The sequence below is a fragment of the Athene noctua genome, chromosome 27 (assembly GCF_965140245.1).
Source record: "Athene noctua chromosome 27, bAthNoc1.hap1.1, whole genome shotgun sequence".
Lineage (NCBI taxonomy): Eukaryota > Metazoa > Chordata > Aves > Strigiformes > Strigidae > Athene > Athene noctua.
Window position 1 is genome coordinate 4,156,898 of NC_134063.1, and position 20,477 is coordinate 4,177,374.

A 20,477-nucleotide genomic window follows, 5' to 3' on the forward strand; every position below is an offset into this window, starting at 1 on the left:
AGCGCGGAGGTTATCACGGTGAGGGGAACCCGAGAGCGCTGTTTCGGCGATGGAGTGGCACAGGAGAGACCGTATGCCCCGTCTGGGGGGGGTCTCTTGCCATTTAAAGTCTGTGTGGCAGGCTGTTGCCATTTCAAATATCTAAGAGAAAAAGAATAAGCAGGTGTCCCAACCGCTGAGCCTTACGGTCGCTGGCTTTGTCAGGTCCTGCTCAATCACCCAGGAGAAAATGGTGATGCTTAGAGTATTGCTTCTCACTCTGCCTTTTCTGCTCCCTTGTAAAATGCTGTATCATATAAGACATGCTCTGTTACGAAACACTTCTTGAGTGCAAGACTATTCCCAGAAAACTTTCCTCTTTGCTAATGGCGCTGCACTTTTCTACTAGTATTTGCGTTGCTGATTATTTGGCCTTAGGAGGATAGTTACTTTGTTCTCAGCAGCTGATGGCTTTCCTTTCCAGAGGAGATGGATTTGTTTTTTTCCATCCCTGAATAATTTAGACACTACTGATAGCTTAAAAATATTGTTTTGCAGAGTAACTAGGTACTTGGGTTAGACTGCAAATGAATATTCTTCTATATTTCCACCTGCAAATTACAAAACTGCTACATGAAGTTTACTGTTACAAAGCTTTAGGGACTCTGATTTAGTTTTCATTTAATCAATTTATTTTGTAGAGGAAAATTTATATCAAACGTGGCAGCCCTTTTAAATAGGTATGTTTCAGAAATGAAATGTCTGATTCCGGTTTCAAATGTGCTGTGACATGAGTGTTAAAAAAACCACCCAAACCAACAAAAGAACCAAAAACCACAATTATTGCTTCTCTTAATTGTGAAATGGGCAGGGTTGCTGTGTATAAAAGAGAGCTGGTTTAATTTTAAGAGGTTTTCTCATCCTCAGCTGTAGCCTGCTATTGTCACTTACCAGTGCAGCCCCAACCCAGGAAATATCTCATAATTTGAAAAACAAACTTTTTTTTTTTTTTTTGGCTGGAAAGCATTTAGCCTGGAACCTTGCATTAAGCTACAAAGCAATAGGATGCTCTCAGTTGAGGAAAATACAAATTTCTTTGTTTGGAACATGGCAATGCGAGGTGTGCTACAGAGCTGTACACAGAGGATACCACTGGGTCACACACCTCATATTGCCACGCTCCAGACAAAGAAACTGGTATTTCTAGTCCCTGATCCGATGCTCACGTGGAGGAGGAATGTGTAAAGCTGTAAAGCAAAGCCTGCCTGGCCTCCTCACTGCTTGTAGCTGGGGTCTTGGCTGAACGTGGCCATTGCTTGGCAGCTTGTGTGTCGACTGCAGTGGAACCTTCTGCCTCTGAAGAGGGGCTCTGATTCCAGGACCTGCTCTATATCTGGGCTCCCTCCCAGGCTCTAGAGGTGTGTGGATGCTTCCCTCTGCTCCTGGTCTTCCTGCTGTAGCTCAGTTTGTAAGTGGAAGCATTCTTCGCATTCCTCCCAGTCTGCATTCTAGCCGCACAACATCTAATTACACTTCTCCACAACAACTAGCCAGCAAATTAACATTATAATGGATCTTAAGGTTTTGTAATTACTCAAAAATGTCAATGGGCTGGAAGAGTGCTGGGCTCTGCCTGTCAGCAGCCTTTCCTCCCAGAGCAGTAGTGTGCACCCACTTACTTCTGGTGCCTTTGGAGTCTTACTGCAGGTGAAAAATTTCTTGTCCTGAGGCCTTATCGTCCTTAGCAGCACCTTTCTCCTCGATTGTAAAGGATTATTCTGGTAATTACTTTGGATACAGGAGCGTCACCAAAGTTTGGGACCAGACTCTCAAGGGGAGCTGAGTATGTCACTGAATTTCTTTGCTGACGTGATGTATCCCAGCCATTTCTAAACACCAGCAGCTGCTGCTTTCTGTTGTCCTGTCCCAATTTTGAATTTTGCTTCTTCAGGCAAAATATCTACTGAAATTGCTGGAAGAGTTGCCTTTGGCAGGGATGGAGATGCTCTTTGGAGAAGTGGTTTACGGGAGGGGAGCAGAAAGCTTTGCACGCTGCAGTCTCTCAAATTCTACCTTAGCGCTTGCACTTGGGCAGGACAACAGCATCCCCTCTCCCCTCCTTTACAGCTCTGTGACCCGTCCTGGCAAAATCAGGGCTTTATTATCACAGGAGTGGTAACACCTCCGAAGGAAGGGTCACCTCTCACCAATCCGGGCTTGGATGCAGCAGGAGCCGTGGGGATGTTTGCATTGCTTCACCCGGGGCACTAAACTTAAATCAGGATTTTAGACTCCCTGCGTAGGCAGCGCAGAGGCAGTTGCCTCCAGAGGTTGACTCAGAGTAGCTGCATCTCCTGGTGTACCAAAATTGAGCTCTTCAGCCCCTAATGAGGGCACTCGGGAGAGATGGCTAATGCTGGGTGCTGGAAATCCTGTGCATCCCATAGCACCTGCATCGAGAGCATCCTATAGCTAAATGGGGTATATTCATCCCTTACAAGGCTTTAACTCCCGTTTCCAGTTGAGTGTAGCCAGCATTCGCTTTTGGGAAAAGATCCATCTGCTATGAATTGAGGCTGCTGCCTTTTTGTAGAAAGGGGGAAAGGAATGAAATAATAGTTAATACTTAATGCATATGAGCAGCAATGCTGCTCGGGTTGCCTAGCAGCCAGTTAGACAAGCAAGAGAATAAAAAGGGCTGTCTGAGTGAATGTGGCTGGAGCTGGTTTCTTGGTTTGCGGGTGGAATCTGACCCATGCAGTCCAGGTTTTTTTTTGGTTTTTTTGGTTTTTTTGTTTTTTTGTTTTTTTTGTTTTTTTGGTTTTTTGTTTGGGGGGGGTGAGGGGGAGGAGATGGTGGAATTTGCCACTAATGGATATTTTAGCTCTGTCAGATCATCTCTATCCACTCCCCCACCCCCATCTGTTTTTCCTTTTCAGTTTTTCAAGTGTAACTTGGAAAGCTTTAACCAAAGGGAGGTGTTAAAGTTTTGTATGGTTACTGGAGATGGAATGGGAAAAAAAAAAAAAAAATCTCTCAAAGAGACTTTTTCCCTCTATTTAGGACTGTATCTCTAGCAGTCTGGAGATCATTAGCATTTCATGGCCTCTTCAATATACTGCTCAGCACATACAGTAAATGCTATATGGACTGGAAATAGCTCCTGCAGTCACACTTAACGCTTCTAACATTGCTCTCATTCTTGCAAGAAACGGATGTACATTTCATTTTCTGGAAAGGAAAAGTAGAAAGATACTTGGAGGGAAAAAAAAAAAAAAAAAAAAAAGGTTGAGCTGCTATATGATTGCAAATAAACTGCTCTCTCCCCCATGGGGCCAGAAATTCCCAAAAGTATAAGGTTGGATTAAAAACGACTAGGAGATAAAAATAAGGGAGGCTGACTGCTTAAATAGTGACTTTCTGAAATTGGGTGGTTCTTTTTACTTTTTCAGTAAAAGTGGGAAAGCTGGAAACCCTTTTTCTTGTCAGGCATATCTCTGTGGGAGTAACAGGACTTGAGCAACTGAAACCCTAACCCCCCCCCCCACCCCCCCCCCCCAGCATCCACACTTGAGATGAGAGGTGTCAACTCTCAATTTTAACGTGTTTTCCGCATCCCGGCGGTAACTTTTTAGCATGTTACAAGTAGGAATGAGGGCCCTGAGCAAAAAGGAATGGAACGAGAAGAATCTTGGATTTAATTTGCCTATCTTAACAAGGAATAATAGTGGTTTTTTTCAGGGCAGTTAGCCTCTTCTACACACTGAAATGAGCTGATAGGTCTTGGGTCAATGCCAGCAAAGATATCACTTTAGAAATTTTGGTGGAAGGACCAACGATTGGGGCGGGTCTAGACAGCGAGTCTCAGCTTGCTTCTCAGGCTGGCATTTGAGTGAGACCTGAGTTATCAAGAGGTTGGTCACATTCCTCTGTGCTGCTTCTGATGTCATGGCTGAGATGCTGGTCTTAGCCAGAATTACCTTCTCTGATGCGACTCTAAAATTCAAAGATGGTTTTAAAGCAGGTATGTTTATTGCGGCGCCGGGGTGCGAGGGGGTTACTCCACAAAGCTTGCAAACCAACGGCACATTTTACCAGAAACTTATAGAGTGTGGATGGATTACACCATACAAATATACCTACGCATAAATAAAGTTGGGTTAGTTCCAAAGGCTGGTGTCAAGCAGTTTATATTATCCGTGCGCCTGTGCGTTGCTTCCTTGGGGGGGGTGTCTTCAGGGTTCTTTGGGAGGAAGGCTCACAGTCCTCCTCGCCTTGTACTTTTCCACCCCGTTCCTCGGAGCATGAGCAGATTCTCCTAAATATTGAACAAGAGTGGTCCCAGGCAGTTTACTCCTTCTATCTTATCTAAAAACACTAGACTACTAGTTTCTACTCTTCATACAGGGCTATCGATACTCTACAAAGACTCAACTTGTTAGAACCCATCTGCTTTCTAAGGACATGTCTCTTATTTTTGCCGAACGTAGTAGTTCTTGATGAATTTCCACAGAACAGTCAGGGCAAGCAGGATTATTAAGCAATATTCAGAAACTGTAAGTTGCTATAAATAAATAAGTTTCAAAGCAGGTGATCATTTCCCTGTATCGTCTGAAGTGCTTTACTTGGCCAAATGTTGCAGTGTCAAAGCATCTTTTTAACCATATTTCTCACAGCTTGGGAGATTTCAATGCTGAAATCTATCATAAGGCAATAGGTAGGATGGGCAAGGATGCCATTACATAAAGGAGCTTAGTTTGAGTTTACTTTTCTGTGCAATGAGTGCGAATGCTACTGGATCACCTCAAATAGCTGCGGATGGTGCATATTTTATCCCTTTGCTGGGCAGATTTTTCAAGTGATGACATTTTTTAATTTTCAGTTGTCATTTTTAAGTTGCCAAGCTTTGCCAAACTCTTGGCTGTCTTGCACAAGTGTCTGCTCTCTGTTGAATGCTGCTCTGAACATCACAAGAAAAAGATCAGCTGCCTCCTTCAAAATGTTCCTGGATCGACTGTTCTCATGCAAGAGGCATGTGAGTCCCCCTGAGGAGGAGATAAATGCAATCAAATGCTAGAAGACCAAGGAGTAGTCTGGGGTCTGAGGTCAGCAATAGTTTGGAAAAAAAAAAAAAAATCCTTAAACAAAGAGCAGAGTTTTTGAAAGACCTTATTTATAAAGTGCCCAATACTGTGGCTTTTTATTTTTTTATCCAGTGGATGAGTGATTTGTGCTTTTCATGACATCAGCCCCAGAGAAGCACAACAGAGTGCTGCAATTGTGTTGCAGAGCCGTGGAGGACGGTGCCATTAGGAGATAAATGCTGAAGTGCCAAAGGAAGCACTAAAAGCACCCCACACTTCCAAATCGACAACTTCAGTGATAAGCTTTATCGTTAATCACTGTGAAGGTGAACTGATGTGATACCAGCGCCTAAGCTTAGGTTTTAAAGTTGGAGGGACAAATTCTGCCTAAATTCTGCTCCTATTGAATTTGGGAGCCTGTGACAGCAGCATGTGGCCTTAATGATGATTAGCAAGCACAGCAGAACTTTTATGTTCTAGATCATACCACTGCACCCAGGACAATGATCTGTTTCCATCAGCCCAACAAAAGCCTCTCTCTATTCTTTATTTTCACAGAGAGCAAGCTCTCCCTTAAAATCCTCGAGTGTTAATATATTTTTTTTTGCTTAGCTTTGGTCGACTCAAATTTTAATGTAAAAAATGCAGAGTAGAGAATTTAAATTAGTGTCTTATGTTCAGGGAACTAGAAGAAAACATCTTTATGGTGAGTTATGGTGAGTTTCTCCATCAAATCAAAGGATACTCAAAAAGCACACATACCCTCTCCAGAAGAGACAGACAGACAGACTCATCCCGGACAGACTACCTTTCCCCAGACTCATAGACACAACCAAGAAAAGCAAACCTGTTTTAAGCAAGCTAAGTCCTGCTTTAAAGGGCTCTAAATTCTGCTGGGAAACTTCTAGGAATCTACAAATAGGTGTGTAGGGGGGAGATGAAGTTGAAGGAGTACTTGTTCAGGGTGTGTTTGCGGGTAGCGCTGGGCAGGCGGTGCTGGTGCCTGTGCCCTGCTGCCCTGGGCAGCGAACTGGGGACACGGGCCTTTGCATAATGACTCGTTACTACCGTCTCCAAAAGAGGTTAACTCCTTAATAATATTTTTGAAAACAAACCCACTAACTTCCTTTCCTGAGCATCTGCTTTGAAGAACACTGTCCAGCCTGTTAATCCGTTTATTCTGAAATAACAATTAAGAGAAAAGAAAAAAAAAAACACAACAAAAAACCCCCCAACAACCAAAACAAAGCACCAAACCCCACAGTCCTCCCCCCTTTCTGTTACTATAGCAAAGAAATTATTTGTCAGTCCTCCCGGGCTTCTGAAAATACCCGCTGACATATTTAGTGTGCGGTCGCGGCGGGGCGGGGAGCGGGGATGGGGATGTTTGGTTTGGGCAGCGCTCCCCGCGTTGCCTAGCAACGCGCCTTGGACACGGGAGGGGACCGCGTCGCCCCTGGCAACTGCTGTTGCTCCCCAAACAGCGTGGGCCCCGCATCCTCCCCCAGCATCGGCCTCTTCCTCCGCCTGCACCGCGCTTCCGACGGGCTTGGGCTTGTCAGCGGCAGGCAAGGCGCGGGGGGTCCCCCTTGCCCCTGCAACCCCTCAAAGTAGTCTCAGAATTAGGGCTAAAGACACACACACCCCCCACCCCCCTTAGTTTATGATTCAAAAGGATTTAAATCTTCCCACTCAGCTTGATAGACTAAGCGCGATCCTGATCCATCAGCACACTGCTGGAGGATGAGCTTTTAAAACTGCAGCTTTGCCTTGTGCCCACTTAGCGGATGGATAAAATAAAGTGGTTTCTGGGTGTTACCTGGGTCACTCTCTGGCCAGACTACGGACAGAAAGTTTAGTGAGGTGAGATGTCTGTTGGGAAGCCACCCACTCGTGTCTCCAGGCCAAAACTACTGCCCACAGGATTTTGTTGCATGGATAAAAGATATAACTTGGTTAATTCTAGTTCAGTAACAGTCAATTCTCTCTCTTTGGGAGAGTGAATTGTTAGAGCAACGGACAGTTGTTGCAAGCCTTTATCTTCTCCCGTTCATCTAGAATGCGGTCTGTGCTATTACTGTCCTCAGCAAAAATACAGCAGTGCCCTTCTCCAAGTGTAGAATATTCAAATATATTTTCCTAAACTGCATTTCTAGGGCATCTAAAGCAGCCTTCTGATTTCTTTGCCTTTCTAAGAAAAATTGCATGTCTCTGGATAGTTTGTGTCTTCTATTTGGGGTCTTGTTTAGTCCTGGTCAGCCGTCCCAGTCACCAACAGCTCTTACAAACCTTACATTTTGGGGAAAAAAACCCCATTTCATTCCCCCTCTCCACCGGTAGCAGTACACTGGTCTGGAAAGCAATTCCTTCTCTCCCACTACTTGCTGAAACACACTCTGAATACTGCGATGGAGCAGTTGAATAACAACTGCGAGTTCAGTTTTGAGCCCCCCCCGCCCCGTGCCACCCTGTGGCTCTGATGAGCAGTGTGGAGTTTGAACTTGGGGCAGTTGTATTGCACGGGTAGAAGCAGAATCATCAGCAAACAAATCTCAGACTCTCGTGAGAGGAGTTTGCACGTCCCCGAGAGGATGTTTTGGTGTGGCACGATCACGTAAAGGGTGAGATTCCATTTTCCGTGGAGTGCAGGAGCAGAGCCCAGACCTCCGTGGCGGTTCCTCCCCAGTAACACCAGTCCCTGGTCAGGGCAATGCTCACTGGGATTGTGCCTGGTTAGCAGAGCCTGGAACAGCATCTCGTGTGCAGGCAGAAGGACGGTGGGGTCAGAGCTCATGCAGATGTTTGAGAGAGACAAAGAAACTTGCTCTTATTGTCAGGAGAAAGCAAACAAGCCCTCCTCCTCCTCGTGCCCACCCAGGCACTACCTGCCTTTCAGAGGGGAAGAGTGACCTCGTCTTATTTCTCTCCTTGCTCCAAGTCTCCTTCTGGCTTCTCAAACTCCCCAGTACAAACCCACAGCAACGCTAACACTTGTGACCACTTGTTTATCCCCTGGTGCCATGTTTCAGTCCACCCCATGGTGGAATCTTTCCCAGAGACCGCTGGAGCTGATGCTGTAAAATCTGAGACATTGTCATCTCTTCTCTGAATGGCCACAGTTTATGTTTGTGGCTTGTTCTGCTTAACTTTGTTAAGCATCACAGTGCTTGTGAATGGCGCTACATAAATAAATAACAATATACTGGGCTGCGTTGGCAGTGGTTGCTTCTATATTTGCTGTTCAGCAGATAGGCATGATGGAAATAGCTGCTGCTGCCGCCCCGCATCGAAATGAAATACTGCAGCAAATCTCCTATTTCTCACTTAAATTGTTAAAAGGCTGGCTAGCCTTAAGACCATTGAAATGGTTGTCTAGTCTAAACAAGGAAAAAGTGAGAGCTGATAAATGTACAGGTTTAAATTATGCTGATCTCTTGGAATTAATTTAAAATAAATTAACATACTCCGTACTTTTCTGCCATAGGACAAGCTATAAAGGTGGGTGTTGCAAAAACTCAGTCGAGGATCAAGGTTTGCAGTTCCTTGTGCCAAAATGAGCCCAGCTCAATCGGATGGGGATTAGCTGTACCCAGGTACCTGGGATCATCCTGGGAACATGCCCAAGCAGAGCTACAGACCACAGGGGTCAACAACCAGATGTTCTGCTTTGGTTGATGATTGGAACTTTGAGATTTGTCCTAGAAAGGAACCTTTGAAATGCTTTTGTGCCAGGTTTTTGCTTGACGCGCTGTCTTTCCCCTATTGAATCCCAGCCCTGGGAAACCCCTACAGTGCACATATTAAAAATACAGGAAAATGACTGATTTGAGCCCAGAACTTGTTCTTGCTTTTGCCAGATAGCACCAATGTGCATGTCGCAGCAGGTGTCTGAAGGGCCTAGACATGGAGTAGTACAGTGTAGTACGTGACTTTTAATTCCTCCTTGCAGATGTGAAAGCTTCCTTACAGCTCAGCAGATACCAAGACGTTGCTTCTTGGGTAGCATAATTTGCCATCATTGTAGCAAAACTTTCCTGAAGTCAAGATTTAGCTGGGTAGTAGGAAAAAAGGAGTTTCAAGCACTTGTTGAAAAGGTCGTGCAAGGCTAAATAAAAATCTGGAAGTTGTTGGACTTTTTCTTAAGAACAAACAGCTGGGGCTCGTGCAGGTGAGTCTGTTGGGAGACTGAAGGTGAAATGCAGCACGGCAGTAAAGAGGCTGGATGCTGGCCCCTGCATTTCTGAGCACTAGAAGGGATCAGTTAGATCTGAAAGAACCCAGTCCTGGCTTTTGACACTTGAAGAGTGTTTGTAATATTAACCCAGAAAAAAAAATAGGACAGGTTTTTGTCTGGGAGGGAGATTCTCAGTGTTACTTTGCCCACGTTCAGGTCTGAGCTCTGTGCACATGGGATTTGTCCTCAGGCTGCTGCCAGCAACTTTAAACCATCACTGCTTCTGCTGTTCAGTCTCAGATGGCTCTTAAGGAAACTCCAAATTATAGGGCCAGCACAGATACATTCCTCGCTCTCTTCTGCCTCTCTCAAAGTTACTTTTAAAGACACAGCACAGATCAGTGAACTGCTGTTACACAACAATTACATGTGCGTGTGTGTATATATAGATATATATTACTTGACTTGATTCCATGAAATCTAACTAAAGACTGAGTGTATATTTGTATTTTGGTATATTATTAACTTGCTAATAAAAGCCATTTCCAAATTTGTATTTTTCCATGAGGACCAGTTTCTGGAAAAAAAAAAAAACAAAAAACAACAAAACACCAGACAACCCAGCAGCTATACTGCTTCCTGCCCTTGAAACACGTGTTTGGGGTTTATCTGTGTTTCCAGGTAACTAAAGCTCTTAGACAAGCAGCGTTTGCTTCTGTTTTAAATTAATTTAACCTAATCAGTGGAAGGCTCTGGTGCCTTCTCTGTAACATTTTGAGGCAATGTAATAAGCAGCCTCTCTAGAAATCAGCTTATTATCGAGTTCGTTGTCATGTTTGCTTCCCCCTTCCATCCCCTCCACTTACCACCACTTATTAAAAGGCTAAAGGTTACGACACGTGGTTCAGGACGCTCTTTAGATGAGCCAGCTCAAGTGCCAGCTCCCGTTAGCCTGGAAGAGCTCGCTTTCAGCTGCCATGGGGCTAAGGGCACGTTCACAACTGCTCTGAGCACAGAGACAGCTCAGAGCTCTCCCCCATCCTCGCCTGGTTCGGGAGGGGCTGGCTGCGAGAGGCGAATGCTGCTCCAGCCCTCGGGATGCGAATGGTACCCGGGTGCTTGGTGCTGGCAGCAGGACACGGGGCACCCTCCCTCCCGCAGTGTCCCCGGCTCCGTGGGGTGGCTCAGTGTCCCCTGGCTGTAGGCGTGTTCCGGGCTGTCCTCGGCGTGGGCTGAGGGGTTTTGATGAGCCGAGACTGTCCACTCCTAACTTGCTCCCAGGTTTCTTGGCTCCCTCTGAAAGCCAGAACAGCAGGCTTTTTCTTCCAAGACTTTTAGAACAGTTAAAAAACCCAGGAAATACTGTAGCTCTCCTAAGTCGAGCTCATGATTACCAGTTGTACAACATTTTGGACAAGGATTAAGTTCAGGTGCTAAGCAGCCAGACTTCCAAATGCTGCAGCCATTGCCAACAGCTGTGCTGGGAGCTTTGTTCTCCGAGCATCTCTTGTATGGTCTGAAGGAAAAGATAACTCCTAAACAGGGATGGCTCAGCCATCCAAAAGCAAAGCGTTTCTCTTGGTTTCACAGATGGGTAAGCTGGAATCATGTTTTTCCAAAGAGGATGCAAAGATGGGGACACACTTGACCCTTGGTCTCAGTTCAGAGCCACGTGCTGGCCATCTGCAAGTGCCTGCTCGTGTGTTCCTCCAGCTTCTGTGTTTTATGGGCAGTGGAAAAAAAATATTAATATTTTCCTGATTTCAATTTCAGGGGAACGCCTGTTGTTTCTTGGAGATAGCGTGGTTTAGAGACATGTGCAGCAGGGATAAAGGATGCATGTGGAGGCAGGAGGCAAGCTGGGTTTGGTACAAGTATTCGCCTTAGTTCTGCTCTGAGGTGGTATAATTCACTCAATTGCATTTTCATTCACCTAAAATAAAATGTTTCTTCTTCCAAGGAATTAAACACTTCCTTTCTATGCTCTGGTTAAAACACAACTCATGCCTTTTCAGGGCAAATTACTAAATACAGACTAAGCCAAAAATGTTCAATGAAATGGAAAATAAATTTAAGAAGGTTTTCTTTAGTGAAATAAATGTGGCCTGGAGTGTGGTGGGATGGATAGTGTGCATCTGCTAGAAAAGAAAGTAAAAATCTGCTATTCCCTGTATTCCTTTTATTATTTTCAGTCACTTTAGAGAGAGTTGAGGATTCTCAGGAGTGAATCTATTAAATGTAAAAACCATAGTTCCTTTTTCTGTAGTCAGGGGAGAAAATACCACTTAGAGCCCATATAGAATGTGATGGCTAAATAACATTTTTATTTCTTCTGAATTCAGTTACTGCTGTTCTGGTTTCCCTATTTATCTAAGCTCCAAGCCAACTAGACCTGAATAAAAGTGACAGAAACTAAATAGCTATTTTTATGTGTAAGCCTTCCTTTCAAAGTATGTAAAAAATGCACAAAACCAAACAAAAAAAGTGCAAAAAACTGGATTTTAATTTTGATCCTAGCAGGTCAATGTTATGGATGAGAAATAATTATTTTCTTTTTTTTTTTTAATTAATCTAAAATCTTCCCATTATTTTCAGTAAAATACCAGATATCAGGAGATTTCCGTAAAGAATTAATAGCTGTATCATGAACTTGTATATGGAAATGTGACTGTATGTGACTCCCTGGCTATTTTACCCCCTGGTCAGCCCAAGAGCTGTTGAACACAAAGAAAACTTGAAGCACAAACTGTGCACAGCTGAGCATCCTGGCTGTTGGGCGTCCTAAATCTCATTAACAAAAAGGCAAGTATAATTATAGCAGGCTCACCTGGAAAAATAAAGTTTTTCCACCTTTATATTTGAATTTGAAATCAAAGCTATGAAGTACATCCTTCAGTCCTCAAAAATCTGATTTACCGTTGTATTCTTGTCCTTCAAGGCAGGCATTTTACTGGTGGATTTTTATGCCCTACATTTAAATCCTCTTTGCAAAGAAGTTGTAAAGCCCATTTACAAATGGCAAATGGAGGGAATTACTTACCCAGTAGAGGTAATAAGACCCACCAAAGTTTACTGGGAAGCTTAAATATAAGTAGCTATGAGAAAGTGTCCCAGAGGTAGAATAACTCCCTGTTCTTCTTAAAAACAACAACAAAACTCATTGAAGACATTTTCCTTTCCCTCATTTAAGTCCCAGTATTATATTCTATTTCAAAAGTTCTGCCAGAAAAAAAAAATAAAAAATTGAGAAGTTTAAATAAGATCAAAGAATGACCAAGTAAGCTTTGAAAAGCAAATTAAATAAAGTAGTTCGTGATTTATCTTCAAATGAGCAAGTGCTTCACTGAAACAATAGCAATTTTAATAATTTGAAAGTAATGCTAGTATGATTGTATGATTATTCTGGATTAAAGAAAGCATTCACTGGTTGCTGGTGTGGGGTAGCCAGTATGTTTTACATTTTCACTTTAAAATGAAATACAGATAATATTAAATAAATTTGTAAATACAAGACCTAAATATCCCACAAGAGCCAAGACTGCCCGTCCCACTCCTGATTTATGTAAGGCTGCTCTTAAAAAATAAAATATATTCGCTTCAAATGGTGACATTTTCTTTTAGTATGAAAACACCGAGTAGGTTGGCCCGCAGTTACAGCACAAGCGACCCTGGACCTGAGGAAGGCAGGGACTTAAATCCTCTTTTATTTGAAGTCTTGGAGCTGCCTGGGATGGCAGCTGGTGCTCAGCGAGCTGTGTGCCTACATGTCCCGCGGAGTGAGGGCCAGAGCGCCAAAGAAAAATAAACCAAATATTTCCCTGGGGCAGACTCCCTGCTCTGGCTCTGATCAGCAGCAGTCGTTAGACGTTTGAGGTCTCGGCGGGTTTTTTTTTGTTTGCGTGTTCAGGAGCTGATAGTTTATATTAAAACATTCTGTGGAAAAATACTTGTAGTTCCTCCTCATCTCCTGGCTGGCTAGAGCTCATGGGCTGCAGCACAGAGTGAGCACCCAGGGGCACCCTTCCCGCTGCTGAGGGGCTCTTGCACCAGCCCCTCTCCCTTCCCAAGCTCTTTTGGGGGCGCAGGGACTGGTGCAGAGGATGCTGCTGCTTTTTCCCCCCCTTGGCACTCCAAGGCAACTCAGAGGAGGAAGCTGTGTGACATTCTTCTGCTGCCCCCTCCTTTTCTCCCCTTCTCACTGCAAACTTCAATGTGAAAAATATTTGTAAATGCTCCTCTTATCTCTGTTTTACCAGCATTTTGGAGCTGGTTTAGGCAGGAGAGATTAACAAAGGCAGGGCTATTTACATGAAGGCAATGTGGCTTATGAATGAAACGGTGACAATTAGAGTTTTTATCAACCCTCGAGGCTTGTAATATTACTACTTATCTTTCTCAAATGTATTCAGATTTTGACAGCCCTCTGAGACCAATGCTCAAAAAATACCTTACCTGGGGGAGTACTGGGGCTTTTTTAGGAGTGGGAAAACTGAAGTGCACGGAAGGGGAAGCATCCTGTTCAAGGTCACAGAGGAGCAAGCTGGTGGCAGAACCAGAAATAGCACCCAGAAGTTATTAGCTTTTTCTGGATTTCCTTTCCTGTCACCGCTGTTTGCTTGGATACCGAGATAGCTGTGTGTAAACAGAAGGTTTCCAGAGGCAGCAGCCTTGTTATCTGCCTGATTCATTCAGTGATGATGCAACCTGGAATCCAAATTTCTGCAATGCCTTCCACAGTCGTGATGCTGCACGTGACATCACATGCCACGTCGAGCAACCAGCGTTTTAAACTTGTCTCTACCTGTCTCGAGTAGAGCCCTTCTCACCACGATTTTATTCCTTATGAATGGTCAGATCCTCTCTGCTCATTCCCCTGGCATAACTGACGTGTCTTTCTGCTCTTCTTAACCTGGTAAGGAGTCCTGGAGTGGAGAAAAGTCAACTGTGACCCACCAGCAGCTTTGCTGACTACTAATCAGCCCCTCAGTTTGTGCGGACTCCCCAGCACCAGGGGGGCTGCCAAGCTGTCAGGCTTTCACCGGCTGTCAGAAGCCACAAGACACCTTTTAATAGCTTCTGTCGGTCACTTCTGCTGCGAGAGCACTACAGCCTTCTCCCCCCCCAGCCAGGAGTGGGAAGCAAACGTGGCTGGGATGAACCTCTCTTTCTTAGACCAGATCTAAGAGGAAGGCAGCAAATCTTAGCTCTCTGGGAGACAGGAGGGCTCGCTTTTGAGCCACTGAGTCTCTATAGGAGAGTCTGATCAAGAACACTGTAAAACTTCCTCCTCTGTGGGAGGTGAAAAATGAGATTGAGGGAGAGCAGCGAGTCCTTTCATGGGCATTTGCTTTCGGGATGTGGCAGAACTGCCAAAGAGCTGCACAAGCAGACGGCCGAGCTCCAGCAGCCGATGTTTGTTACGGAGCTACAAGGGCGTTCCTTGCTTTGCACGCACAACTCCCAAGAAGAGCAAAGAGCAGGACTTCGAATGCCACTTTTCCTCTCCTTGAAAGCCGATGCTTTATCCATCCTCTGGAGCCTTGCCTCACCTGGTAGCTGTGCTCCCAGAACATCAGCAAAGCTTCCTAACACCTTGCAGTGGTTTCTCAGAGTGTAGGAATTCTGTCACGTTGTCAGCTTCTCCTCGGCGCAAATTAATGTTAGCAGGTGGTGTACACGTATCCCTCTCCAATTCTCAGAAAGCACAGGATGGCTTTAATGGGAAAAGAATTATTTTTTATCCAGGATGTTTCACTGATAAACAAATAATAAGAAGTCTTGTACGTGTGCCTTGGCAGTCCAGTACTGGGTCTGTCTACCTTGTCTGGAAGTACCAGCTGCAGATTGCGTTGGAGTCTTTGTGTCTGGCTTGGTTGTCATCATTAACAGAGTCTGCGTTTTGTAACAAATCTGAAAATAACGTTGATGATTTATTTTGGCAGCAGATAATTCATCTTCCACCCTGCCTGCCTCTCTCTGGTCTCTTTTGGTCACTGAGGGAAACCAAAAGACAAAATTTATCAGCAGAGATGAGTAGGTGATAATTTTGAGATGGCACCTCTTCTGAGTGTCCTTTTCTGATTATAACTACACTTGAAAAGAGACCTTTCTGTAGAGCTGAAATGCCAAGAGCTGACCCTGCCACAACCATTCTCAAATAGATCATTAAAATACATTTGGCAACTTCCCCACCTCTCTTCTGTAACCTCACCATGCTCTATTTTTCCACTCACAAAACCCTAGAAAGCTGTGAAACGGAGCCCTGGGCACAAATGACAGACAGTAAAACACTCTTGCAAAAGTTAGAAGAATCTGTATGCTAAAAGTGACCCCTCTCTTCTGCCTGAGCAGGTTTATAAACCAAACATTGGGCAAACGTTTAGTTGCAAATGATTTGGGGCTGGAACAGGGAGAAGGCTATTGCGTTAATTAACTGCGAGAATTATTATTTTCATGATCTCACAGTGCTCTTGCAACTGGTATCTTCTCACGAAGAGTTTTTGGCTAAAAACCATGCAGAGGCAGTGATGGGGAGAAGCAGGTGCTGCCTTTATATATAGAGGAGCTGCAGGGAATGGGGTTGTGCACGTCTGCTACGGGCAGACTTGGGGCCTACAGAGGGGCACAAATGGTGATAAATAGTGACCAAATTTCTTTGCTCCGTTTCTGGCTTGTTAAATTAATCCGGTAGCTGTATTTGGAGCAGTGACTATGTGGGTTCTGTACCTGCTCTTTCTCCTGGATGCAAGAAAGATGATGTGAAAGAGAAAATCACTCGCAAGCAGTGAGGTTTCAGGGAAGTTTCGAGAGTAATTGTTGTGATTTGCTAATGGGTAGTGTGGGATTACGGGGTCAGCACTGACTGGAAAAAAAATCTTAAAAAACTGTTTTATGAAGAATCTAAATATTTGGGGTTTATTCAGTGTCTGAAGACAATTTTTGTAACTTCACTTCCCCCTTGCATTTCTTTTTACCACAAAGAGCTATCAAATGAGCAGGGCCCAGTGTCCCTCAGTTTCTCATTTTTCCTTTTGGCTCTTAACTTGCACGAAGTTGAGGAAAAAATTTAAATATTGGATAGAGAAGGGAAATAAAATGAAAAAGATTTCATGCTGTTAGTTGGAGGTTACATTCGACTCAGCAGCGAGGCTGAGAAAGGAGAACTGACACTGCTCAAAATCTGGATGTGTCTGAATCTTTTGGTTTGAAGTGACAGCAGAAACCCTCCTAAAATAGGTTTTTAAACAGGAACTTTCACAAGAAACTGAGAAAAAAAGGCTCCCCCACCCCTCCACATTACATCAAACCCCCTCAAATGACATTGTCTGCCCTCGGGAAGCACAACCCTCGGTGTCCATCGGGTGGTTGGGCTTCAACATCCGTGGGGACGGGCAGGGGGTGCCGGGGCAGTGCCGTAGGGGGGCGAGGAGACCCGGGGGATGGAGAGCCTGTGCTGCAGGGCAGGCGCTCAGCCCTGCTCCGGCGCCGTCTCTCCATCCCCAGGACATCCCCGGGTGGCCCTTGGGATGCGTCCCGAGGTGGCTGAGCCGTGCTGGGTGAGTGCCGGGACAGGGACTCGGGTGACTTGAAGATGCTGAGGGCATCAGCTCCGTGGGGTTGCAGCCTGGCAGCAGGACCCGAGGGCCGTGGCATGTCTCTCTTTGGGGACGTTGGTGAGGCTGATGGCATTTGGGGGCACGGATGGGGAGGTGTTTGTTTCTTTGTGGGGGTGGTTTGGGGTTTTTAACTGGTGGTGAATCACTGCTCTGCTGCTGTTTGTGTTTGATTATCGGTTGTGATTATAAACCCAAACTGACCACCCTACTTTTCAGGTAAAAGCATTGGCAGGCGTGTACTTAGATTTTATTAATTTTTTTTTTAATTTTTTTTTTTTCCCAGTAGTTAAACATGATAAGGCAGAGGGGGAGATAAAATTATTTTAAAAATATGCTCTTACTCTTCCAGTTCTGAAGTTATCCTCACTATGACACAATAATTTTCCAACACTACTTTTCGGTTATATTTAGAAGTGCATTTTCTGTTCCTTCCCTCTCCTTTCTGTGGAACAATTGTGCAACTTTCTTTTTTCTTAATATAATACTGTATTAAAATTAGCTCCAAGACTAAAAGGAGTCCTCTGTGTAGGTAGCTACCTTCCTTCCTAGCACTTCCCCTGGATCTTCCACAGGGATTTTGTTCCCTTTAGCCGCGGGTTGCTCGGGCGTTTGCCGTGGTGTGTAGCTGTGTTTCCCCGGCTCATCTCCCCTCTGCTCTCCCCAGCAGTGAGCATGCAGAGTTCAGAGGGTGGCTCAGACCCAGCAGCTTCTGTGGCGCTTCACACTTCAGCATCAGCCCAAGCTCCAGTAGTGCAGCCAGTGCCAGCGTCTCAGCAGGTAACGTATGCACAGCTGGGAATGCCGTTTCCATGGAGAAGAGACCTGTTTGACTGGCAGATGTATTTTAATCCAGGGCTTTTATGTGAGGGAGAGGATTGTTAATCAGCTCGTTGAGGTAGTGGGGGGAACCTGTTGCTGGACTTTGTGTTGATAAAGGCCATAGATATTTTATGTGTTAGCCCTATGAACATGCAAGCTTTAAAAGACAGGGTTTAGGTTTTAATTTAGCTACTCAGGGAAGTCACTTCATGCCAGTTTGGTGTTTGCTTCAGTATAATATCCTGTCATTATTTGATGTGTCAATAAAAGCAGAAAATGAAACAGTCCTTAAAGGCATCTCTGCAAATAAGGTACCAAGCTCGAGAGAGAAGAGGTGTGGGGAGTGCTAATGCAGGAAGAGGGTGGAGCAGCCGCATGCTGGTCTCTTCCTTTGGTAGGTGGATCCTGGCATTTTAAATTGGGGAGGGGGGATTCATGATTCATATACATGAATACGGTGCACTTGGGAGGTCTCCTGACAGGAGAGAAATGATAGCTTCAACTGATGAATGAAAACTACGTAGTGCAAACCAGGAAGGGTTAAGTCAAACTGGTTCCTTTTTATGCCTTTTGGGGAACTATCAAAAGAAGTTTCTGTTGCAGGAAGCTGGAGGGATAAGAGGATGGGTGGGTGTAACTTAGCTACACCCTTCTCCAACTCCCAAGTGAGCAGAAGTAGCTGCCATTGGATGCTGATGAAAAGGAACAATTAAAAATTGTGAATTGGTAGGAGCATTCGATTCACCAGGAGATGTGGACGTTCACATCGTGTGATCCAGTGTGCGGTTGGTCAGCTCGCTGTCATCTCTCAGCCTTCCCATCTTCGGTTTCTCTGGGCGACCTTTCGTGTTCGTATTGTAGTGGTGTGGATGCTGCTGAGCAGTAGTGTCAAGTATCTTAGGGATCATCAGTTACTCCTGTGAATTTGACTGTGACAACATCTTAAAGAAGTTTAGAAAACCCACTGGCTTTGGATTATGAAATTACCCCTCCAGCCTGTGCCAGTGCTGTCATCATGACACGGAGTATTGAGTGGAACTCCATGGATTAAGGAAGATCCAGAGGATTGTGGAAGATTGCTGAAGAGGAGGAACATCCGGAGCCTTCCCTTCTCACCAGCAGGGCAAAGAAAACACTGGGAATGAACTACTGGCAGCATGACTGGTGTGAGGCTGAAGCCTTTGGTGTTGTTGATAGCTGGTCTGCCTTTCAGTGTGAGCAAAGGCTGTATGAACAGGATGGCCTCATCTTACAGGTTGGGGATGATTAATTTTTTTTGGTTGGAAGGTAGGAGCAACCAGACAGGCAGTAACAAGCTACACAAGTAGCTGAGCTGGGCAGCTGTGCCAAAGGAGGAGTTGTGTCGTTTGGTAAAAGCGATGACAGAGAATGGGTAAAAAATAGGAGAGAGGAAAGGATCTTGCTGAGATTATGATGTACGTGGCATTGCCAAGGCTTGACTTGAAAAAGGGCTTATAATGTTCCCATCGTGCACTGGTTGCAGCATGTTTTGGAGAGAAAATGGACAAAGTGATGGCTGGCATAAGTGTACGTGTCCTTACCGCTAGTTCAGCTGCAGGATCTCCAGTGTATCCAGACTTGCTGGAGGTCAGCCTCAGGACTGGTGATGTAGAAGCTGCCTAGAAATCTGGGCAATTCCTGTATTCTTTTAAATCTGCTAGAATAGAATTTCTGGCTTGTTACAAAGGGCATGTTGGGAGGGTGTCAAAGGGCTAAAAATCATAAATTTATACGTATAAGGTAGCCAGTGATTGTCTAGGTCTCATCTAGGATTCACATGGGATTGTTTTGCAGCTTTTTGTTCTGTTGGCCCAATCTGATGGATATTTTTAAATCCTCAAGCCACAGAGGATGTCTGTCTCCTTGGAGAAGGTCCTCATTGGTTTAAAAGGCCACACTGATACTTGGCTCTGTTCCCATGGGCCTCTCTGAGTCGTTTCTTTCCATCCTCCACATCCCCGCGCCTGTTTTGCTGGATCTGCAAGGTGCTGAGCACTCTACGAGATGTGTGTCCAACCTCAGACTGCCGAGAGTAACACAAAGAGCAGGGGGATGCTGGAAATGACAGAGCAGAGGGAGAGGACAGTGACCACCTCAAGGCAACACAAAGCATTTCTGTGCCCTTGGTGGCACTGAAAGGGGGTGCAGAACCATCTGAGCTTTGGTGCTGGTAGAAACCATAAGGGCTGTGACAACTTGGAGAGTGCAGTTTCTTGTTGCAGGAGGCAGAGTGTGGTTCAGTGTAGCAGCTGGAGGAGAAGAACTTTGCAGCCATAGGAGGAAAACATGTATGTGTGAGGAGTGTTTCTTGTTTAGCTGCAGCTGAACCTCATGTTGAGCTCCTTCTGTCAGTCAGCTGTTAGCTGTTATTTCCTTGCGTGGAGAATTAAAGATGATCTGTGTCAGAAAATGTGGATCCAGCCTTTCCCGGGTTCAGGGTACTGAGTTCAGACTGGTGCCCACACTGGAAGGATGGGGACCACAGGGATGCTCAGTAAGGGGTTCTGCTGCTGCTGGGGTAGGAGGGAAGCTTTCCATGACAGTTTGAAAGAGAATACCTAACTCAACCGTGTTACAGTCTGAAAGTAAGTGTATCTTACTATATCTTCTTCTTTCAGAGGGTTTTGGTCCAAGCAGCAGGCTCCGCTCCCAAAGGGGCGCAGATGCAGCAAATCTCTGTTCCCAGAGTTCAGCAGGTTCCACAACAGGTAATATCTCTGGGGTGAGACACTACGCAGGGACCCCCGTGTCAACAGGACCCCACGTCCCACACAACATTTGAAA

The 20,477-nt window shown here is 45.1% G+C and overlaps 1 protein-coding gene across 5 annotated transcripts in view; it reads left to right on the forward strand.

Annotated features, from left to right (window-relative positions):
- The window catches only part of RFX2 (regulatory factor X2), a 60,790-nt gene that overhangs the window by 13,732 nt on the left and 26,581 nt on the right, over positions 1-20,477 (forward strand). For 4 of the 5 annotated variants that reach the window (XM_074928042.1, XM_074928039.1, XM_074928040.1 and 1 more), the window contains exons 2-3: positions 17,518-17,630; positions 20,312-20,401. In XM_074928042.1, coding sequence (XP_074784143.1) covers positions 17,526-17,630; positions 20,312-20,401 — 195 coding nt within the window. In that variant the 5' untranslated portion in view covers positions 17,518-17,525. The remainder of the gene's footprint in view (positions 1-17,517; positions 17,631-20,311; positions 20,402-20,477) is intronic. The other variant, XM_074928038.1, reaches the window with a different exon arrangement.